Genomic DNA, 24,952 nt, shown 5'->3' with positions numbered 1-24,952 from the left:
AACACACACACTCACAAAAACGGTTAGTTATGTGACCTCTCTGTCAGTCCACCCACGCTGGCTCACTATACCCAGGGATGTGTCCATTACAAACCTTCACAAAGCATTAATTTCCCATGAGTCTCTTTCTCTCTGCTCCTTGTGTCCACTACTGTTCATGGACTTCAGACACTTAAAAAGCGAGTCCAATCAAATATATTGGGCTGCATCCCTCATTACCCATTTAATATTCGTACTGATGTTTGCTTGATTAAAACTGAAATGTAAGTACACAGCTACTTCAGGGAAACCTCATTAAAAGAAATACACTGTACCTAAACATTTCTGTTTAGCAGGAAAACCTGCCGTGATTATCTCAAAATGTCATGTAATGATATCACATCCTGTTGTTTGGAATAAGAGACAGCAGACGGGACTATCCAGAGCAACAAATAACTGAGATAGTGGCACTCGGGCAGATTTATCTATTTCTCTCATTTGTACCATTATAGTCTCAAAGGTTTTCTCATTAGTGGCTCTCTCCACCTGCCTGTCTGAGTAGCACTCACTGAAGAGTGTGTGAAATATTACCACACTCAGGCCCTTAGTCAACAGCTTATGTTGGAGCTCTCTGCTAGTTTCTGCTGTCATGTCCATGGAAAGGAGAGAGAGTACAGACAGAACTGAGGACAGCGGTGGGAAGCAGGGGATCAGAGACATACAGTAGAGGCAGAAGGTGGGGAGTGGAGGGAGTATGGGAGAATACAAGAACAGGGGAGGGAGAAGGAATAATTGAAAGGCAGGTAGGAAGAGAGGAGAAGCGATGGTGAAGGTGGTGGGTGAGTGTGGGGGAAATGAGGAGGTAAGAAACAGGAAACCACAAGAGAGAGAAGAAACAGATGGAAGGAGAAATAGAAAGGCAGAGACTGTATTTAGAAAGTAATATGAAACAGATGCAAAGCCCACTAGTGACTCACCTGGTGTTGGCACAGTGTGTGTGTGTGTGTGTGTGTGTGTGTGTGTGTGTGTGTGTGTGTGTGTGTGTGTGTGTGTGTGTGTGTTCTCTCTAATGAGCTTTGCTGCAGAGGCATCAAAGTATTTTTAGATATCCTTATATCACTGTCAAATTAATTTGATTCTCGGGCATAGCTGATGTGTAAATGTGGACCATACACAGCTGTTTGTCTTTGTCTCACTCCAGAGGTATTGTTGAATCCTGATGCACAGTTTAGTTTCAAATGTTCTACTGAAAGCAACAACATGTGACTGAATTTTTGTTTCTTGCCATTTGCACAGCAAAGAAACGACTTCCTTCCCTCCCAGTACCGCCTAAAACGTGTTTATTTGGGTTGAAAAGGTGAATAGAAAACTAATACTAAGCAGTAAAAAACAGCATTTTCAATCCAAGAAAATCAGATTTTGAAGACATTATGTTGGATTTTGATTAATAATCATGAAGATCCTAATAGAGTAGGTTATTTTACTCTTTAGCTCATCTGCTTTCAGAAAAATGCACCAAAGGTGAGCATAACCTTGGTAGTTATTCATGTTGACACAGAATGACAGCAGCTATAAATATACTATATGGACAAAAGTATTGGGCCACAGCACCAAATCTTTAAATTCAAGTGTTTTCAGCCCCATTTCAACAGGTGTAAAAAAAAAAGCAAAAAACAAACCAAACCAAACTTGCACTTAGCCCTGCACTGAGGTCGAGTGCTGAGGTGCATGGTGTATAAAAGTCAAAAAAGACCTGGTGACTCAAAATCTGCACCACTCCAAACCTCCTCTGGCATCAGCCCAGAAACTGTCCACCGGGAGCTTCATGACATTGATTTTCATGGTTGAGCAGCTCCTGCATGTGTAATTATATAGTTCAGCATTTTTAGTTATATAGTTTTTTCTTAAACGTCTTAACTAATATTCTTTTTTGATCTTTTCTTTATGTACATGAAGTATCTTGGGCCACATTTTCAAATAGTCACAGTATTACTTTTCATTTATTGTGATGCAGTGCCAGAGTGGAAGCTTTGGGAGGATTCCCAGTGGGCCGCTTGCTGGACCAGTGGTGAACAAAAAAAGACTAATTAATTAAATGCGACAATTAAGGCATTAGTTAATGTGCTCTTAGAGTTGACTTTCTCCATTTTCTAAAGGTGGAACACCACAGCGTCTTCATGGCAAAATTCCATTTTACACCATGCTGAGTGACGGAAGTAATGAGTGACTAATGTAAAGTCGAGCTGACCTCAAATATTTTCTGTAGCGATATGGGTAAATGCCAGCCAATCAAATGCCTTGCAGACTCACACAAGCTCAGAAATGACATTAACAAGCTCCAACGTAACACCACTGTAACGTTGTTCCTCTTAGTTTTAATCTTGCATAAGTTAGACATCATGTATGTGTCACTGGGAGCGTTTTTATAAAGCTTTCTTGGTCCAAGATACATAAAATATACATGTTGTGGGTTTTCTTTGTACCCGAAATCCTGCTGAATGATGAACAACCCTCCACCAAAACGAACGGCATCTAGCTCCCTACATTATGACACATAAAAAAAGCAAAATGTCATAAACCCTTTCTAACTTTAGACGCTAAAACAACATGTGAGGATGAAGCTGGAAAGGTCAAAGCCAGTTTTAGAAGTTGAAAGCCATAATGCTGCTATCAGTAAATTTTGATCTCTGCTGCATTAAAGAGGGGCGCGCACCCGTGCAGCTTTTCAGAACAGCTCCTCTTGAGACTTTAAGCTTACCAAAGCAGCACTGGAACAGATATGGGAATAAGGGGCTTGTCTCTGCTTATATTTAGAATGCATTTCTTTCATTTATTTATAAAGTGTACTTCATTGCTTTACTCTGTCAGCTGTGCCTCGACACATTCAGGTCAAGCACACGTAAACCTTTCAGGCCTTACCTGATCTGTCTGTTATCACTGTGGGACAGTACAGGAGCCTATTGGATCGAGCCACAGGATTAAAACTCCATTTAACTCTTATAATTTATATTTTGGCTTCATTAAATGACTGGTTGTTGGGGGGTTATTATGTTTTTTTAAAAAGCTCAGTTTGCGTTCATTTCTGTGAGTGAGTTTACTCCTCAGGCAGGGGTCCAGAGCACATCTTGGGCTGCTATGGCAACAAGGCTGGCACCCCTACTGCTGCTTCGTGGCAAGCGCACAAACCCACAGATAGACGCACAAACACACACTAGCACACTGGAACTATAGCCACAAGGCTCTTTCAATGACACGCGGCAGGGAAACTCCGTTTTCTGCCTAATTACTTGGGATTCGGCGCAAAGGGATCGGGAACAACTGGAAGAGGCTTCAGGGTGATATAACGACAACACGCAGTGAGGTTTCTCTAAACACCGTGACAGACACCAAAACATGTGGCCTTATTTAGGGAAGGAACTGGCCTTTGATATTCTTCAAACACATAAAGGCACCATTAGTAAGCTGCATCTGAAAGTGAAAATCTGCAACAACCAGTGGAGGATTTTGTCTGGATAAAAAAAACAATTTAAAAAAAAGTCAGTTGCTTTTTTTTAACCTTATAAAAAAATCCGGTCCGGCATTCACCGCTCCAGAAACCAACATGTTTCCGAACAGATGAGTCACTTCCATTACTAATTCAGCATGGCTCATCCCAATACACGATGCGTTGCTATTATCCGTGACAGCTGTGTTAACGCTGTTCACCCTCCTGGCAGCCGTTCCTACTCTGCTAATCTGCAAACCATTCAATTTACCCTCCAGATGTGTCGTGGTAATTAGTCTGTTTATTAGATGATTATGTCAGTAAACTGCCCACATCACTGCTGTTGTTGCTGGCAAAAACACAAGGGAGTAGCACTGAGCGCATATGCTGCTAATGTCTGATTTTTAATGCAATAAAATACACAGAATCGCACCCAAATTAAGCCCTGTTGAAATGGGGTTAATCTGTTGACGTGGATACATGTGAATAAAGCAGATTAAGTAATTGATGATCTGTATGTGTTTGTGCAGCCCTATCTGCCCGTTAGTTCCACATTGTTGCCTTTATTACAGAGTTATACCTTCTGTCATTCGCTGTTCAAGCAAACATGACAAAGAAAAAGAGATTCATATGTTTTACTTCCTTGTCTGTACTTTTTCTGAAGTATGAGCTTCAATTCTATTTGCTGCCACTCTGTCATTTGTGCAGCCTTCGTGGCTTTTTTTCAGTTTTTTATTCTGTGTATTGCAAAATGCCATTGCTGCTCTGGGGACCCTGGGACGTTTACAGACGGGTCTGAAAGTACAGAGTGACAGAATATGACTAACAATGTGTTCATCTTTCAGTGCTTTCAGACCATAGCACATATAAGCTCAGTCTTTCATACATGTTAATCCTTAAAAATGTAGGTATAGCCATGCCTTCAGTCCATTTTTAGTAGCTTCATGTGGTTTTGTACAGATATTGAGGAATGAGATGCAGGAATGTGGACCTGAATCTAATGAGATTGAGAAGATGAGAGTGCATTCACCCTGAATACATGTGACAAACATTAAAGGGTCTTAAGAAACCATGGAGAACGTGCTGCCTGTAACATCGTTCAGCATGACCGGTTTAGTGGTGGGTCAGTAATGATGTTGGGAGGCATATCCATAGAGGGCACACACACCTCTACAAGCCCAGCAGAGGTCACACTGGGGGGGCAAACAAACTCGTGAGTACCATTTTGAGTTCCTACAATGAAAATGGACTAGCCTGTTGCTTCATTTTGAGTTCAGCCCTCTGTAGGTAGGTTGCCAATTTTCATTTCTATCCTTTCATTCCATTCTTAACAGATCACCTCAGTCCATATCAGTATAATATAAATATAGATCTTATTTCTTGTTTCCCCCAATGAGATCTGATGTGTTTTCATAGTGTTCCTTTCATTGTTTTGAACAGTATATATTGATACTCATGAAGTCTACTACAGTTATTGTTCACCCTGCACTATAATAGCCACCCATCAATCCACCCACTCATTCTCTTCCACTTATCTAATTTAGGAGGGCTGGAGGTTATCCCAGCTGCCATAAGGCGAGAGGCAGGGCTACACCAGTGTTTTTGATCTGGGTTATTTCATTATGCATCAGTAACCATGCAGCTACTCAAGAAATCACTTAAGTTCAGTCCAGCAATTGAAGTAAACTGCTGTAAAGTAAGCAAAGCTATAGCAGTACTTAAATCGACTGAAACGTTGAAAGGCTGGGAGATTAAAAGCCCGAGCTCCTCAGCAAGCTGAAGTGTGTGGCACAGCCGAGGAGGTGAGAAGGCGCGAGCTGTCTCTCGCCGTAACACATCAGCTGCACAGCTGATGAGGGATCGCATGTGCGCCCTGCTCTGGTTGATCACAGTTACACACACAGAAAAAAAAAGGTATTTGGCCACACCACCTGTTGATGCACTAAGGATTTATTTCTATATCTATGTGTAACAGTTGGAGCACTTCTTGAGCAGCTTTCACCAGTCAACCATCTGGCTTAAGGGGCAAGGTAAGTGTTGCTGATAGCAACTAAAACACAGTTAGTGGAAGTTTGATTTACCTGTATGCCACTACGTTGACACCACTTTTGGAGAAACATGACTTGTTTTTTATTTAAACTGTAAGGTGAAGAGGGACATGCAGGTCTAAATATTAGGGATAGTTACTGGACCACAGTATTACAAAGCCAGTATGTGACCTAACTGGCTATATCTACGCTGAAACAGCCAAGTGCCCCGAGGTGTATCAACTCAACTCAGTGGACAAAAACAGAAATCGCAAAATAATCCTATAGAGCCTGATTGATAAAGGACTTTTAAGGCTGATACCGAAACCGATATTTAGATATTTACCAGTATTTGGGGATACTTTTTTGTCTTTCAGATACATGAAATGGAAACTGATTTCCTTAACATTTGTTATATGTAGGTTTATATTTACTTATTTGTTTGTTTATGCTCTTCCCAACTCTTCTAGGAGCAGCTGATTGTGTTTGTGGCTTCCAAACATGTGTTGCCAAAAGGGAAATTGCAAAGTGCCCTCAGGTGGACAAACTATATTTAAATTTTAGTTATAAATGCCAATACGGATAGTACAGCAAAAAGTTAATATGGATGAGTTGAAAATGTATATTGATGTAATAATCAAAAAATTGATTGAACCTAGAGGGGTTTTAGCAGAAAACATTAAGAGTCAAAAATTGAAAAAATATATAAATACTCATTGAAGGTGTTACCCAAATATGCCCAATAAACAGTTGAAATAGCTAAAAAAAACTATGTATAAGAAGTTTGAAAGTAGTAATGAAAATTATGGCTACGTTGTTAGCGGTTAAACAGTTAAAATAGCTAAATAACACAATAAACAAGAAGCACTCCAAGAATGCAGACCTCTGCCAATGCAGCTGACTCTCTGGGCTGTATTTACTTTTAAAGGAATAGTATCATTGTCTTTTGTATATATTGATTTTGTACCCCATGCCAACATGTTCTCATTAAACATATTTTACAGTGCAGTAAAAACAAGCACAAAGTGCAGGATTTTGTTATCTGCCCTGTTGAATTCATTTTAACATACCTGACATAGTTTTGAGTATATTTTAGTGCTGTCAGCGTTAATCTCGTTAAAATGATGTTAACGCCATAACCGCATTAACGCGGCAAATCTCCGTTAGCGAGTTAACGCGGATCACCCTGTGTGTGGGGCTGCAGGGCCCTTACGCATTACCGAGCTAAACGAGCTAACGCGTTGACACCGTGCAGTTTTTTGTCTATTTTTGACCGATAAATTATTATGTTGACCTTGAAGACCTCGGTGGATATGAGTCAAATTTTAATGGATTGTTAACATGACCCCACTCTACACCCCTATAAAGTTTTATCAGAATTAATTCAAAACCTTTTGAGGTATTGTGTTTACAAACAGACTGACACAGGCATCTGCTACCAAAAACATTCGCTATAATGAAACGTCCGCTAAAATGAAAGGAGACAGAAGGGTATTATTGACTGAAATTGCAAGCTACTAGTTGTGAATAAACAGCTGAGGCATTTATTAAACATAATTGATGAATGTCATTTAAATGCTAAGCATGCACAGTAACCTGAACTTTGTCCAGGTTCAGTTTAAAATGAGCTCAAATGACATTATTAGAATGTAATAGGTTGTACTGACAAATGGTTTCTTGAGTCCATCTGATCAGATTTTGGTACAGGCAGCTTAGCTTAGATTTAGCTTTAGTTGACTTTTTGACATATTCAGGCTAAAACGACATCATCATCATCCTTCTGCTTTTGAATTCCATTGTAAATGCACATTTGCATGTGCTCATGTGTCTGCGTGCTTTGCTTGATGCATTTTAGAAAAAATATGTTTGCATGCTCTGATGTAAATAGTCCTTGGTCCTTGCGAGGGTGTTGCGCAAGTTTGTGTGTGTTATCCCACAGAGCCACAGACTGATAATTGGTGATGACTCATCCAGACCTTTGTTTGTTATTTTGCATGCAGCGAAGGAGAAAGAGTGAGTGAAAGAGGCAGAGAATGGAAATTAGAGGTATATTTGGACAGCTTACTTAAGTGAGGGGGGTCAGATGGTATGTTGGTGCACAGTGTGTGTGCACATGTGTGTTTGTGTGCTGGCCTAAGAGACGTTTTCGCCTCCCACAATCCATGAAAAAGGCGACAGAAGAGCTATTATGTGTAAATCCATGCATAATTGGAATTGCTTTAAATACATCCAATAGGACAAAACAGATATCAGTAAAAATACAGTTTATTTAGTGAAGCTAAAATTCGACAGTGACCCATAGACTGTGGGGGACCATTAAAGCTCTCTGAAAAGATTTCTGCACTTTTAAAAGGGGTTCCTCTTTAACACTCATACAGCATGTGGCACTGAGTGGGAGGGTACATCATGTTAGATCTCAAAATAAGGTGTGTTACTCATTACACACATTACAAGTTTCCTAAAAAGATTTACACAAGTGTTTAGAAGGATCAGAGGTCACTAACAAACCAAAACCATTGAACAATATGAATGCAAATTCATGTCAACTCAATTAGATATCCAAGAACAGGAATTCCTCAAAACAAACCATCATAGAAATGTGATCAAATTAAAGGAAACAACACTTGAATGAAACAGATCTCTGGTTTTATAAAGACAGCACAAGATAAATAAATATGGGTTCAATTGTTCTAATACTCAGAACTATTTTTTATACAGGTTCAAACATTTATTCAATAATAAATCAGATACAGAAAGAGTCAGATTTTCTCTGTTATCCTAATTAGAGATTTTTAGATATAGACAAACATTAACTTATTTTTGATTGTTGATCAGAAATAACTAATGGTTGTTATAAATATACCTTCTGTTTTGACTGAAAAAATACTGGGGCTGAGGCACCAGATGAACCAGGATTTTCTCATACACTCAGTTTTATGATAGTACACAGAAAGATAACTGTATGACTGAATATCCTGAATGATATCCATTACATTAATCTTGTAAAAATAACCTTGAAATGCCTGTAGCAGAGCCATAGACTGAGGTTTTTATTTCTAGTTTAGAGATGGACTGTAATACTGCAGGACATCATGACTTCTTTGTTGTATTTCCCAGGCTACTATCTTTATTTGATTTATATCTCTGTTGCAGAGCCCACTGGTATTGTTGTAACTTCCTTTGTCTTACGGGACCCTTTGTGCAACAGGTGATTTATATGTATAAAACCTTACGTAGCAGTGCTGGTTATATTGTCTCAGTGACGGTAAAACTTCAGAAATGATTTCTTAATATGATATTAAGCAGACTGATGTGATGTATTTTATTAGAATAAACCTTTATCCCACGGATGAGAAATTTGGGTGTTAAACAGCTCTTATAACAAGGGGAATATAAAATATATAAAAACATTATTAATCCCTTGAGGGGGACATTTTTTGTAATTAATAAGTGGTCATGAGCAATAGTTCTCTGGACTTAAAGAATGTCTTTTAAAGTTCTTCTTTGGACATTGGCTGCTTTTTATTTTTTAGTCCAGTACTTGTACCTGACCATTACTTTTTGGTTTTAAGTTAAGCTGCTTAACACAGACCTATGAATAATTTAAGCATAAAAAAGGCACCTAACTCAAGGGAGTAGTCAGTGTTGTTTCCATACCTAACAAACAACTTAGCAAAGAACCAATTTCAAATTGTATTGCTAGCACCCTGTCACAAAAACGCATCATTTGTTCCCATTCCTTTAGTCTATGAGGAATGTCAAAGATATCACAGTTTGACAGGCATAAAATAGTATTTGTGCAGAAGTATTAATAGTATTAGCTAGAAACTCGGCATATCTCAGCATGGTGTGCAGTGTATCCTTAAAGGATTCTTGGAAACTGGACAAGAGGAAGACAAAAGAAGTGGCAGATCTAAAAAAATATTTACAGATGAACAGTATCTGAAAGTCAGATCATTAGCAAACACCTGACACAGGACCTGAGGGATTCACCTGGCCCTTCAGTTGATCCATCTGTTGTTCACTGAAGACTGAAATGATCTCAGTGGAAAGGTGGCTGTCAAGAAGCCATTGTTAATAAAGGGAAATGGGGAGTAAAAAGGCTGAGGTATGCCAAATTATACAAGAACTGGACTAACAATCAATGGTAACAGGCCTTATGGAGTAGTTAAGACAAATGTAAAATGTGTTGCTTCAAATTGTCATCAGCATGTAGAACAGTGAAAGTCTACAGCCATCTGTACACAGTTGAGGGTTTTGGTTTGGTGCTGCATTTCAGCCAGTGGAGTTGGGGATCTCGTCAACACTGATTGATTTAAGAATTCAGAAAAGTATGATCTGATTTAGATCCACCATGCAATGCCTTCGGGAAAGCATCTGATTGGCAACAGCTTAATTTTTCAGCATGACAATGGCCCCAAACACACTGCCAGTGCAGTGCGCTTAAAGCATATATGGATGGAAAAATACACAATGAAACACTATCAGTCATGGATTGGCCTCCCCAGAGCCCAGGCATCAACATTATTGAAACAGAGCAGGATCATCTTGACAAAGAGCACAATAAAAGGCAGCCAACATCCAAAGAAGATCTTTGAATGCCCCTAAAGGAGCCTGGAGAACTATTCCTGAACACAACTTAAAGATATAATAACAAAACTTGCCTAAAAGAGTTCAGGCTGTGTGATGAATAATGGTGCTCATACCAAATATTGACTTTCAAGCTCATTAGTACAAATGAGCTTTTTTCATTTATCCAACCTTTTTCATCTTACATATCCCAACAGTCCTGAGGAGTATACTACAAAGGATGTTCAACCCAGTCAGGCTTTCTTTGCTTTAGCTGTCCTAACAAAACAAAATAAGTTTTGTGTTCAGCATAAGTAACCATGGTGATTTATCCAGGTAAAAGTCATGAACCAAAGTTCATGACACAGAATACTCTGACTTTTAGCTTAACATAGCTTGCTAACCCATTAATCTCACGTTGCAGTTCACCCCTCTGGACTGAAAAAACTATTTGGTTAAACCCTTTATGTTCAAATTTCTCAATGATTAGTCCAGGACTATTAGATGACTATTTTAATCATTTATCCAGTATTTTCACTGACGATTGACCAATTTCCCCTATTTATTTATATGGCTAGCAATCTTATTTTTATGTTAAGGTAACAATTCAAATTCTTTTAGCCTACTTTTGTCTTGTTATTTCATTGGATTAATCAGTACTGAAAGCTGGCAATTTAGTAGCATCAGCAAAATAACTGACAACATTTATGAATTTAGCTAGCTACTGTACAGTATTTCAGCTTGTTATCCATCCTGTTTAGCTCATAACATCATTTCTTTGTGCATGCTCTTGGCTAATAGTTCCAACTATTAGCTATACACTTAGCGAGTTATCCACTTTTAATCACTTTTAACCATTTTATCTTTTGTAAACATTTGCTTATCCGAAGTTTTCCCTTCACTGCCTAAAGTTCCTCAGGTCCACTAATTCTTTTATTTAATGGTAACAGCTGAGCTAGTCTTTTCATGTACTCCTTGGCTAACCTACCGCAGATGTACGCTGGATTAGGAATCACTGTCGTAGATCAACTAATGTAACCCTAATGCAGTAGACCCATTGTATCTGACTGACATTGGACCTGAACTCTTTCACTGTGCAAGTTGCTCCATTACTCTACAACCTGCTGCTCATAAAAACAGGCTTTCTTGAAACTGCTTGAGTTTCCTCTCTGCACAGTGTAGCCATTAAACTTGTCAGTTTCCTCCAGCACAAGCTGTACATTCATACTGTGTGGAGGGCAATTTACAGAACAGGACAGAACTGTCATCAACCTCTAGTTCAGTGCGATCAGAAGCGAGTCTCAGAGCTGCCTCTCTTCAGTGTGCTGCTATTAAACTCATCATGCTCAAAGCTCAGGTTATTATGCGATCTGGATATCATTAGCAGCTTCTCGCGCTTACTGTAGTCGCGCCTCGCTGCCACAGACTGTGACACCTCCAAGAGCCGATCTCCTTGTTCTTCTCTGTCCTCCAGCCGCTTGTAGCCTTTGGTGCTGCCCCGACTGCCGCTGTTACTACGGCTGCTGTTGCTGCGGTCGAGTCGGGGCCAGCTGGGGTGCTTCCGCTGCTCCGGGTTCACGCTAAGCATGCTCGGCCTGCGCTCCAAGTCCAGAGATTTGGAATGGCTGTTGAGCATATGCAGAGAGGAGTTGGAGCCAAAGTCACTCTTTGCTGCTCCCGGGGAAAGCCAGCAGCCTGAGGTAGAGGAGGGAGCAGGGGAGAGGGAGGACGAGGATAAGGAGGAGCAGCGGGATGAGGAGGAGGCAGAGTTACTCCTGTGTAGGCCCGGTGGTTTGGAGGCCTTGGCAACAGATGCCACGGGAACCACCAGAGACTCCATGGAGGTCAGAGGCTGCGACCTCTCTCCTTCTCTTCTCTCTCCTCCTCTGTCCTCTTCAGTTATTGCCTCCATCTCCGGCTCATCAATAACACAGTTGTTGAGTTTTATAACAGGGAGCGTAAATGCAGAGATGGAGGAGGAGACAATAGAGCGTGCATGGTGTCCTCCCCTCTCTCCATCTCCATCCACTGACCACTGGTGACGCATGGAGTCCGAATGAACCAGCCCGACCCCGGGGCCACAAAATGGGCGATCCTTATAGAGGGGTGCCAATAGTCCTGCAAAGTTACAATCCATCTTAGCCTGTTCTCTACGTCTGTGATACTCCTCATCCCCTAACAACACCTCCTCCTCTTCTGTAGAACCTCTCCCTCCTCCGGCAATGCTTCCAGCACGAGAGGAGAAGGCTAGGAGAGAGTTGCTGGCTAACCGTGCGGCAGTATCGCAGCCGAAGGCTCGAAAATCTCCGACTTCTCTCGCACAGGTGCTGTTCCGGTGTTGGTGTTGCTTTTGCTCTTTCTGCCTGAGGCGGTGGATATCGATGACTGTGGAGTACATGTCTCTCATATGGATGATCTACAGCAAATGAGAATCGTATTAGCAGCAGTAGCAGCAGCAGCATTTATTTTAGATTACCTGGAAATATTTGAAGCGTTTCATTAAAACACATTATCTCCCTGTAGTTTTAAATTTGTGCACGTTGGCACCGTGTGGCCTTGGGGGACATGTTTCTCACAAGGATTACCAGTAAAGGGAAGGGAGAAGGAGAGGGCTAATTGAATCAAAGGAGAGACGAAGAGAGCATGGAAACGGAGGGAATTTGATCAGAGGGAAAATTGCAGAGCTAAAGGTGGAAGGAGGTTGGGAGAAGTCTGATCTGCATGTTATACAGATGATGAATATGGATGACTGCAGTGTACATGCCCTTCATTTTGTAGAGAGTGGAGGAGGGACAGAAACAAGAATCAGTGACAGGAAAGGAATATTAACTACAAGTTCTGGCTTTTAAATTTAGAAACATTTGATGGAAATATTATTAAAGAACCTACTTTTGAAGCAGATTATGCAAAAACTAAAGTTGCATGACCCACAAAAACCTTCCAACTTCTCTGTTTCCCATACAGTGTTTGAGTTTTTCAACTGTGCGCATCCTGATGCGATGATTTCAGCCTTACCTTGGTTTCCCTGTCTCTGTTTTCGTGAAGTATTGCATTAGCACAGATGAAAATAAAAATCCCAATGCCCATGGTGAAGGGCCCAAGCATCTTCATCCTCTCAGAGTGAAGATGCTGTTCTAGGAATCGCATCAGAGCGCTCTCAGTCTCCTTGGAAGGCGTACCTAAAACCACAAAACAACGAGCAGATGAGCCATGAGTGGGACAAACTTTTGCCAGCAGGTTTCTAGTCACCCTTCTTCACCTTGCCCATTGTGGCTTGCATTGGCTGCATCCTTTTCTGTCTTGACTCCAGTTCCTCCTCCAGCGAGCATGACTTTACTGTGAGGCCAGTAACCTAGCGTCGCCATGCCAATCCCTATGGCCAAGATGATTAGTCCCAGGAGGAGGAAAAACCCAGATGCTGAGTAGAGACGGAGTCTACCTCGCACCACTACGACATCGGTGCGCCTCTTCCTCTTCCTAAATGAGAAAGGATGGAAAGAAAACACAACTGAGTTTTTGGAGGCAACAGTTTAACAGCAATGGGCAACAAATAAAACAAATGTTCAGAGACTGCAGAAGCAATTTCACCAACACACATTAGCTTTTGTAACAATATCCTCTTTCCTCCTGCAGAGGTAGCAATTTAAAAGGCTAATTCATAGTTCTGTCTACTGTGTTAAAATGAATGCACATGACAATCACCTAGGAGCGGCCTCGGGGGCGGCGTGTCCCAGGCCCGGCGATGTCGGTGGTACGGGCCGATGCTGAGAGCGAGCAGAGTCCTGGCGCTTTAGCTTGGCCAAGCCTGTTAGCACACCTGCCGCTGCAGTCATTCTTCACCTGCAGACACAAATTAGGAGTTAATGACTTTTAAATTCTACTGTCTAATCAGCTTCCACATTACTGGTTTACAGCTTGTTGCTAAGAGATTGTTAGGGCCTTGGTGCAAACAATTACAAGATGCTGCTGCTAAAAAAAAGATGTACTTGGCATAGGTACGCACAGTATAGTCACAGTGAGGAAAAAACACAACTGTGTCAAAACACAGATGGACATGTGTTTCCGCATAGTCACAGTCTCCCAGGTAGTCCTAATATATGATGTGTAAGACACGTAATAGTCAGTAGTACAGCGTCCCCCACAGTCGTGCAGGTCACAGCTCTGTTTGTGTCATTTAAAGCTGATGTGTCACCTCATGCACTTTTTCAAAGATGTTTTATTTATTTTTTTGCTAACGGGGAAAGTGTGTCATGATGAAAGCGTGTTTTAGCATCTTTCCAAGTCCCAGAAATACTCTTTAGAGCCTAGCAGTGATACAGATGTAAGCGCACCAAACAGCACAACAGCCTGCTCTGCTCATGTTTTTTTTCCGCTGCTTGTTGTCAGTCTTCGGGACGATCATGGGCACAAGTGTGCAAGTGTGCATGCACATGAAGCTGTACATTCAGACCTGCAGGATGCTTGTAGGATGTAAAGGAAACAAATCCCCAAAGCGTACTTGGCTTGTGATTTGAGTCTTGGGTAGTGTGTTTCATTCTGATTCACATCCTGTATTTATTGCTTTTGCATGTTTATTGTTTTTCCTACTGTCGTTATTTGCATTTTTTTAAAAGCTGCTATAGATTTTAATAAAATACATCGCCTCAATTCTGTCATAACATTCGAATGAATCATGGTCTCTGGGCTCACCAGCTGCTCATACGTCTATTATTGTTATTAAAGGAAGGGGGCTTAAACAAACAGGCTTATTTTGAAAGCATTCAGTTGGGTCTAAATGCCTGTTAATCTGACCTCGCATGAACATTAGCATTGTCCTGTTGCGCATGAAGAGGATTACACTGACTGAATTTGTTGCTGAGTGACCTTGGTACTGAATTTAAATGCAAATTTCAGATGAAAATATGAAAACAACTCAGCAGTTCAGAGTGAGCTCTGTAAAAATTAGCAGCGAACAACCGCTGGTTTTCTTTTGCACTCCTGCTAATTTTATTTGTGATGTTTATAGGGTTTCCTACCAGACTGCAGCCCCCAAAGGTAATCAGTAAGTCAATCACCCAGTTTATGTGAAGTGTGATCACAGTTCTGAGGATCATCCTGCCCTCTCGAGTGCCTCCAGACTGCTTTCAGGAACTCCAATCCTCAAACTTGCACAGAGAAAAAAAAGCATCAACTTCTCTTTCAAACTGACCCATGCTTAGTATGGAGGACCACTGCTGCTGCTCATAATTAAGTCTCCCTGCAAGACCCAATGTTTTCACCACTTTTTACTTGAAGAGGACAGAGTGTCCATGCCTGAAGGAAGCACATAAGGTCAAGAGCGGGATCAGGAGCATACTCGCCTTTCCCACAAGGTTGTGCGATGTGAATTTGTGAAGCTATTAATGTAGAGCTCTGCTGTAACATCCTGACGTTTGAAGAACAACATCCAGAACCTGCGCTACTGTTCTTGCCATAATGTTTCGGCACTTAAAACAGAAAGAAAAAAAAGAACCTGCTTTTTGTTTCTTTGGCCGCACAGGTTTGACTCGCCGCTTCTCCACGACAACATAACAAAGTTGGACTCCAATTGAGCGATCTAAAAATAGCAGCTGTGCTGGAAGCATGCGACGGTCCATGAGAATATAATCCCAAACAGGGCTTTTTAAAAATAATACATTTGACTTGTATGTGTTGATAACCTAGCAGTTGCACCAGTACATTTTGAGAGCTGAACTTTTTTCATGTCTTCTGGACCAAGAAGCCCACCTGAGCACAAAAACAGCCATAAAATGATGCATTTTGGCAGCAACTGGACATTCCAATATTTCATTGTCTCCAATATTGAATAAGACTGTAGTTTATTGAGCAGTTTCTACACAGTTTTTCAGTTAACAATTCATGGAAAACATAAACAAAAATGGTTAAATGTGGTTTTCTTTCATTGTTTTGTTTTGTTGTCTTTGAACCTTAGCTGGGTTCTCACATGCTGCATCACATACTTTTTTTTCCTGACCCTTATGTACTCTGTTTAAATTGCTGAGACCTCACTTTGGGTTTTGGACTTTCCCCCAGTTAGCTGCATTTTGGTTTTCTCTTTCTCTTGAACCATTAAACACGAGAAACAACAGCTGTGACACTGCTGAATGATGATCTTAACGTTGTTCAACACAATCATATAAAGCGACACTACACTACCATTATCTTATGGTGTAGTGGTTAACACATTTGATTGGCAGGCATATGGCTCTTGGTTCGATTCCAGCTAGACACACACAAATCCCCTTAAGGGATGGTTCAGGAAGCTAGCTCCTGTGGTGACCCTTTGCGGCAAGGGAGCAGTCAAAAGTAGCTTTAGTAATATGAACTTTCATTTCACAAACAAGCTTACCAGCAAATAACTCAAGGTCAAATGTCTAGTGTAAATGTATAAAGCATTGAGCAGATTGTACTAATAGCGGTGCACTTGAAACACTTCTACCCCCAAAGGCAGGGAGTATGCAATCAGTTCCATTTGCCTGTTTGTCAGCAGTCTAGTGTCCACAGTTTTCAAGATATAATTTTCCAATTTTGTGTGACGATAGACCAATAACAGCTCCAGCTGACGTCATCTTATTATAATAAGACAAATGTCATGAAATGTCAGTTTTAGCATGGCCCTCTCTCTCTGCTTTCTGAGTACTATCGGAGTGACATGCTCGCTTATGTATTTATTATTTCATGATCACAGACATATTCAGAAGAATATAAAGAATACTTTAATGACCCATTGCCTGACTTAGAACACATATGATGTAATTCTTTCTGTACAACTTACTGTTATGAACCATAGCCACATGTTTTGACCATAGTGATGCTTCCTAGATATAGTCGTGTGTTACAAAGTTATTTGGTTCCCAGGTTTGTACACAGTATGTCAGCCTGCGGGCATGTGTGCATGTCTGTATATATAAAGGATCACACAGATTTAGCATGGGAATGATAACACACCCATGACCTTCCCTTTTCTTTTTTTTCGCTTCCACGTGTCCGTCCTATCTTCCTTTTTCTTCCAAGAAGGCACTATCTGTAAATCTCCCCCTCTCGCTTCCATTCTCACCCGCTGTCTGCGTGCTAATGCATTCTGGTTGTGACCCTGAATAATGTTTGCTTTCCCCTACTTTCATTCTTTCTCCACCCCAGCTTACTTTCTCATCTTATCGCTCTCTTTGTTTGTCTGTCTCTTCCCTCCCACCCTCTGTCCTCTTTGATCTATTTTTAATCTGTATCTAATTTTAATTGAATTTTATTCGGTCACTTTCCTGTTTCGCTCAATCCCTCCCTCCCTCCCTTCCTTCCTTCCTTCCTTTTCTTCTGCATATCTGAAAGCAATAAAGTCAGATTTAATATTCAAAATCAGACAAAGCTTTTAGTATTCAAAGTAACTGTGAATCACACACAAGACCAGACGTTCTCTCCTCCTACCCTCTTTTCTCCTTCTCACATTTTAATGTATTTTTCATGTCAATCATCTTATTGGTTGAAAAAAAAACTGCTGTAACAGAGCGCTCTCCACCACAGATGGTGAATCACACAAGGACAAACACAACCAGCCACTTTTCTCAGGTTTTCTGCGCTCCCCCTCACTCTGCCTCTCTCTCTCTCTCTCTCCGATTCTCTCCCCTTCGCTCCTCGGTGTGCGTCAAACAGGAACCCACACAAATGTTTCAAGAGCAACGGGAGAGATTTCCTCGGTTTACCGAAACAGGAGGAAAAAGGATGGACGGCGGCGGCAAAGAAGAAGGGTAGTGAGAGTTGGAGTTAGGAGTAGAAAATAGAGGATAGATGACAAAAGGAATGCAAGAACAGAAAAAGAATGAGTATATTTATTTACATCAGTTCATGTAAGGTGCAACACTGAGTCATGCTTTCATCACAGAAACAAAAGCAGTTAAAGACTAAAAAAAAAGGGAACAACTGTTCTGGGACAAAGTGGGGGTGATGAGTGATCGAAAGAGGATAAAAAAGCCTGACGAAAACAAGAGGAGGGTAAAAATGCTTTTCCTGACAGCCGTGAAAAGACCACAAAAGAAAACAAGCTGAGTGCATCCATAGTTTCAACAAGACTGGAGTAAAAAAAAACAACAACAACAAAAAAGCAAGTGGAGCAGAAAAGAAGAAGTGCTGTCACACAGATAACACCAGCAGCCTAATGAGAATGCACTCAGGCTCTGACACATAAAGGCTTTCCATGTGCAGTGACCAAAAGAGATGAAAGTTAGCATTCAGTAATCGAGCTCGCCACATGCATTCAGTTCATGTTCTTCTTCTATTTTAAAGACTGACTGTGATCTTGCTGCTTAAACAGTGATGAAACACACAAAACTCATGCTAAAAACCTGCTGCTTCGTTTCAAGTCCGCTGCCTTGCCGGGCAGTTCTCTAAATCGGTCTAAAATGAATAATAAATCAGGCCTCGTGTGATCACCTTAGTAATTGCTAAATTGCTACAGCAGGTTTATCTTTGCGTCCTCTCGGTAAGGCACGAAAACATATTAAAGCAATTTGCCTCACCCTTTCAGGGAGCGAACTCATTCTCTGTGAAGTTATTTAAGCATTTGGAGACGTTTTAAATAGATGCATCACATCTCTCAGGGCAGAGAGTTCCCTCGGCACATTGTAACACCTCCTCTGCGTGATTGTGTTCTGTATCTGGGCGAGGAGGTGCTTTTTTTGTAGCGTGATAATGCCGATAACAGCTAATCTATAGGTGACGCCACGTGATCTGTTGTCCCTATAGCAACTATATGCTGCTGCTAGGTGACACGTTTCCATAGCAACTGCCAGCTGTGTGCACTGGGATGACAGGTGCATCATTAGCATGTGTACTATCAACACAGGGGCATTCCCCATGCCTTATTTTAAGCCAGTTTGGACTTGTTGACCTTTAAGTTGTTTCCACCTCTACCTTTGTGTGAAAGAGGTTTGATTGAGAGGGGGAGAGAGGGAAAGGATGCTGGAGAGTTTTAAATCTGAACGGGAGATTAAGACCTATATTTCTTTTTTTTCCACAGCTACCTTCAAGGTTTCAGTTACATCTTGTTTATGCGATTTGTGCTAAGGCTCTACAACCTGGCTTTCTCTAAATCCGCACATTAGAGAGGAAATGATGCAGCGTGGAAGAGGAACAAGAACATGGCAGGTGGGATAGAAGGAGAAACTGAGAAGCTGAAGGGAGAGTAAAGATGTGAGACTGGAAGGAGACGCAGCCAGAGGGAAGAGACAGGGAGTAAGAGACTACAGGAGACACTTTGATCTACATTTAACAAACTCCAGAGACTTTTAATTTTTTGTACTCTGAGCATGCTGAGGAAAGTTTGTTTCAAATGACTCACTGCAGTGAAGTGTGCACTGACATGTCATGGAGAAAGAACTTGAATATGGACACAGATGGAGTACGAAGGAAAGAGGCAAGGAGAGATGTAATGAGAGAGGAATGAGCAGGAGGATAAAAATGGAGCTTGCTAGGGAGGGAAAATCTGGCATCCAATGTTGCATGTCTCCTGTTACAATTATAGTGGGTCATTTGTTTTTGTTTATGCCGTAAAGTTCTCTGCTGAGGTTAACTGAGGCCATGAAAACTGTATCTGAATTTAAATGCAGAGACAGACAAAGCCCCCCCCCGCTGCTGAAGTTAAGGTCATCTGCCATAATCGCATGGAGCTGAGAGTCTAACATGGAAACAACACACCAGCACGACTTAATAGCGTGGTTTTATTTTAATTCAGTGAATATAATTATGACTTTTTAATAGTTTTGCAAGTATTCAGAATATTAAAATGTAGTTCACTTAATGCTCTCGAGCCAGGCGTGATGGAAATTAACTTGCAGGAGTTAAGAACCCAAAAAATTAACAAAATCAGATCTTTGTGTTCTGTCCTTTTAGCTTAAAAAGCTTAAACAATTATACCATCAAGCTTTTTTTGTAGTTTTTTTAATTCCCATGTCAAAATAAAGCACTTCAGATTCACTGTACACCTACGCTAATGGTGACAATAATGTAATTCATGAAAGAGAATATGTAAAGTTCATTGACTGACTTCATTTGATAAGAATGAATTTACTGCTTGCCAATTTATTTGCTTCTCTCGTAGCTCTGCCCATTCAAGTTAGATCCTCCTCTACTCTCTAGCAGAGTCAATAGGCTGTTATCATAGACTGTATATAAAGGATGCACATCGACACCGTGACATTACCCATTTGTTTCCACGTTCAAGCTATGATGGTTTATCTGAGTACATTTGGATGAGAGGGTGAAATTCCCTTATCAGAAATCACTTGAAAGATGGGTTGCATCAACGATCTTTACAGGTGCAACAAAAACACACAGATATCAGTCGATTAGCACTAAGCAACAGATTAATAAAACACAATAAACGTCTTGGACTGGATGAAGATGGGTATAAACTTAGCACAAAAGTAAGGAAATGTTGTGTTTGGTTGATGTAACAATGTTGTAACAATGTTTCTTGTTGATAAATCTTACACTGTTTGTAAATGCATTAGCAGAGTTGAGTATGGGGGTTGCACCCATGAAAAATTTGCCAAATCTTCTGTGCCAAAGCCAAACAGATTATTCTGCTATTAACTCTTGTTTGGTGCCATTTATTTGACTGGATGATTGAAGTCTGAAGAAACATGACATATTAGCAGTTCACACAATTTATGAATTTAACAAACAGGTGCCTCGGGAGGTGGAAGAACGATACACAGCTATAACAAAATTTCCACTTGAGGTTGGCTCCACAGACTCTCAGTGTCCAAAATTACAGATCTACAAAGCACATTTACAGCCGGGTGCAAAATATGAATTCCCTCCTCATAACTCATAACAACTCTGACTGAGGGGAAGTTTTGTTTTTGTCATCTGGATAACTGACATAGGTTCATGGCTGCCTTGACTGATAGGTGTCCCAGCACGGGCTCTGGAGCCAGTTAGTTTCTGCTAGGCTTCGTCCACTACTGCCAGTCATTAAACTGCACCTCTTCAGTGTGTGTGTGTGTGTGTGTGTGTGTGTGCGTGTGTGTGTGCGCATGCTCTTTATGCCTGTTGGAGCATTTTTAATGGATTGTCAAACATTATGGCTTGCTGTGCAGTACAGACCATCCCAGAAATTTGCACACTTCACTTGGTGGGTGGAATTTTGCACTAAATAGCTGATATGTGTGTTTCTGTGTGTTGCACTCGTATATTTTCTGAATGGTGTTTACTAATCAAGCTGCCTAGTATAAATGTCACCTTCACATTCATATAAGATAATATTTGGCTCCAAAAACTAACACGTTGGCAGTCAAAATACTGACTGACTATAATTGTAAAAGCTTGCATTGTGTCTGAAGGCCGCCAAATGGCGATAGCTGTGTTTGCAAAAAAGATTTCTGGTTCTATTTCAGTGGGAGAATGTCTCATGTTTATGGGCTCAATCATACATTTTGGGTCATTTTGAATAAAAAATTACATCAATTTTATAAATCTTGATGATACCATGTTTCAAAAAACAGAATTATCTGTGCTATGAAACCACCCATTCATTGGCTACCGAACTGGCAATCACAAGTCATATTGGCTAAATAAGCATGTGGCTTCACAGTCAGACCTGCCCCCTTCATCACATCCTATTGTTTGCAAGCACGATAGCGACAAAACCAAAACACTCATGTCGAGGTTTCAAAATGTGGCTTCAGAATCTCATTTTGTGGGTGATGTCACAGTAACTACCATCTTTTATGCTAGCTATGGGAGGACTACAGAGTAGTATTTTATAGAACACTGTACAAGTGTAATATGGACTAGCTAGTGTGATTTCTTACAGATGACTTCTCTGCTTCACCAGGCATTTAGCGACTGTGAAAGTGAAGACACATGGATTATGCATGCTGTGCCCTGCATACACACCAGGAGCAAATCTCTTTCATGCAGCCAGATGTTTCAGTAATCCACTTTGTTCACTCCTGACATGTTCTCCAGTTGCCTTTCCAGAAAGTTCAGAGGTCACACTCAGCTCCAGAGACACACCCCACAGCTGCTCGATCAGCTGCTGATCTAAAAAAAAAAAAAAATTGTGCTGGTGTACGTCCTACAGAATATTTGTTTTTGTCTGCTGCTTTTCACCTACCTTGAAAGGCTCATGCTGTCCAACTCAGAACCTGCTACATGGCACTTTGGCCAATTAGTAGGTGTAAGTAACAAGAGCAGTGACAAGGACATGAACCCTGACAAGATCAGCATTATGTGAGAAAAGGAAAAAAACTGCCTAGTGACATGATCATTTTTTTAACCACTTCAGCGTCAGCTCACATACTCTGCTTGTTGTAGCATTTCTACAACAATTGGATATAGTGCAGAAAAATACAGCGCAAGTTGTAGATGAGAATACGTTATGCAGTAATTGGCAACTCTTACGCTTCTCATCAACATGAATATAACATTGTACTGCTGAAAATTTAAAGTGAACAAGCCTGGTTGGGAGTCACCAAGCTCCAAAAGGTAGTAAAAAATTAAATGATGTAAGTTTCCTAGCCTAACAAGTACAACAGAGCACACTGGAGTGTGATCTGTGTGGGTTAAGTCAGTCTGTGCACGCAGAGGTCTAATCAGCCAGAGGTGACTTTGTGCAGACCCTGTTGAATCGTATTAACCTTATCGCATCTGGCGCTGCTGCTTTCCAATGTAAAGGACCGCTGTGATTTATGTCTGTTTCATTGGCGCTCTTAAGGGAACAGATAAGACTATCAGAAGTAAAAGAAGAAGAGAAAAAAAGAGGAAAACATAGAAATGAGTGTTTGTGTAGTGCCATACTCCTACAGACTCATGGTCAGGGGGTGAGTCATCTGTCTGGAGAATATGTCCCTTTATGTTTTCCCACTGACCTTTTGGCAGTGCATTTTCTGAAGCGAGTGCTGGAGTGTCAAATCATCCACCCCCTTCACCATCTTGTTTTTTTTTCCCTCATTATTTTGATGATACATGCTCCTTTTATTTTTTTTATCTTTTTTTGCACATATCCTTCACGCTGAATCAGTGTCATTGCCTCCTGTGATGAATTCTCTACTTAATTGAATTAAGTTTTGCATTGAATCATCGGATGCTTATGCCAGGCGTAAGAGCATGCGTGTTTGTGTGTTTATGAACTGGAGTGAGCCCCCTGTTGATTCCATTAAAATGACTCATTCTGTCTTCCTCACAGCTCTGAGTGTCAGTCAGTCACCCACACTCATCCTGGGACGCGAGCTGGCCCCAGCAGCCCTGCAGCAGTGGTGGACAAACTGGACTCCAGAGGCATCAAACATGAAATACATTAGTTGTGATGTTGCTTTCCTTAATTTGATTAATAACATTTTTTTTCCAACCCCAAACCAGAATTTGTTCTTCTCCACACACACAAAAAAGATCTTATCATTTCATCAGGGAGGTCTTTGGAGTGAGAAACTGAAGGAACTGCTAACCTACCAAAGGAGGTATTTAAACAGGATTATCCAGTTAGCATGATATCTGTGACGAAGGATTAACCAATGCATCACTCGACTTCCTAATTATTCCCAAATTAAACCCAGATCCAGTTCTCTGCAAAGTGTTTGGCAGCTAAATTTGTCTTATTATGAGCCATTTGGCTGAGTGTGTTACCCTAGTTCTTCAAACGGCCCTCAAGGTGAGGCTGACTCTTAATTCAACATCATTTCATTCACACTGCACAATAAAACCAGTGACGGCGCACCTCCTGTTAAAGTGCTCCACATTCTTCTTCTTTTGAATCTTTAGAAATGTGCCCACGAAAAGGCAATCATCACATTTCTCTGTGTTCACCTCAAAGTCGAGTTTAACGTGCGTATAGATGAGACGACTCTGTAAAATCATAACTAGAAGCCAGTCGTGGTCCGTATTCCACCTACTCAAGTGTGATGTGGAAACAAGAAGCCTCTGGTGCACATGCACTGTGCAGCACTGAGTTAGTTTATTGCATAAATATTTGTAAAGACATAAAAAAAAGTCATATATTATTGTTACATCTTTGTGTGCTCCTAATATTGCTTGAAGGTGTCTGACTATAGGCTCACTAAAATTGTTTGACCTTTAATGATCTTTAATCCATCTTTGGAGGTTTACATGAATGCCATCACGTTTTCTTGGCTACCAGTTGGCCAATGATAATCAAGAGACAGCAGGCTGGCCTAAACAAAGGATCATCTCAGCCTTGGCACAGTAAAATGATCAGAGGATTCCCTCCAAGATAAAACAGCAAATAAACAAACCACACAAAGATTAGCACAGCTCACAAAAATGATAATAGTAAGATGTCACGTATCCCCACTCATCAGTCTTTCAGATGGCTTGTGGCTGATGTTAAACCTTTTTATTCTTCAAATATTAACACTAAGCGTTGTAAAATATGCATGTAAATAAAAGGGAGACTGTAAAACTGTCAGCTTGAATACGTCTCCACTTGAAGAGTTTAAACCACAACTAAGCTCTTACCTTTTTTCAAAAGCCGAGTTTTCACCGTCAGTGTGCCATTAGGCATGCAAAGGGATTAGGCTATAACCTAGGGACAGTAAAAAGCCATCTTCCACTTTGAAGGCTACTTCCAGTGAGATGCCATGCTGGAGAAAATGAAGATGACAGGAGACGGTTCCACTCCCAAGCGGCAGTAGTATTTGCTGACATCCAAGCTCCTTATTAACGGAGACGACGATGGTCGTTAGGCTTCTGTGGTTCGCCAAGTGAGACTGAAATATTTCAAAGTGCCAGTTCTGATGACTTTATCCTGCGCGAGGCACGTTTTACGCCATATGGAGAGTACGCGCGCTCGAGACAAGGAGGGTGGCGAGGCACGCTAATTACGACTGAAGGAAAATCCTTTCTGCCTATTTAAAGTCCTAAA

The 24,952-nt window shown here is 40.9% G+C and overlaps 1 protein-coding gene across 2 annotated transcripts; it reads right to left on the bottom strand.

Moving 5' to 3' along the window:
* Positions 1 to 7,749: 7,749 nt before the first annotated feature.
* tmem200a (transmembrane protein 200A) lies at positions 7,750 to 24,674 on the bottom strand. Of its 2 annotated transcripts, XM_039599389.1 has the most exons (6): positions 24,547 to 24,674; positions 21,970 to 22,116; positions 13,762 to 13,899; positions 13,319 to 13,536; positions 13,075 to 13,238; positions 7,750 to 12,475 (listed from the first exon to the last, which is right to left on the bottom strand). In XM_039599389.1, exons 3-6 carry the CDS (start codon positions 13,890 to 13,892, stop codon positions 11,348 to 11,350), a joined length of 1,641 nt encoding a protein of 546 aa, XP_039455323.1. In that variant the 5' UTR covers positions 13,893 to 13,899; positions 21,970 to 22,116; positions 24,547 to 24,674; the 3' UTR covers positions 7,750 to 11,347. The 2 variants fall into 2 exon arrangements, with proteins under 2 accessions (XP_039455323.1, XP_031610932.2); XM_031755072.2 differs by lacking the exon at positions 21,970 to 22,116.
* Between the last annotated feature and the right edge of the window lie 278 nt (positions 24,675 to 24,952).

The sequence above is a fragment of the Oreochromis aureus genome, linkage group 15 (genome assembly GCF_013358895.1).
Source record: "Oreochromis aureus strain Israel breed Guangdong linkage group 15, ZZ_aureus, whole genome shotgun sequence".
Taxonomy (NCBI): Eukaryota; Metazoa; Chordata; class Actinopteri; order Cichliformes; family Cichlidae; genus Oreochromis; species Oreochromis aureus.
The sequence above is the reverse complement of the archived record's forward strand: the minus strand, read 5'-3'. Positions and strand labels throughout refer to the sequence as shown.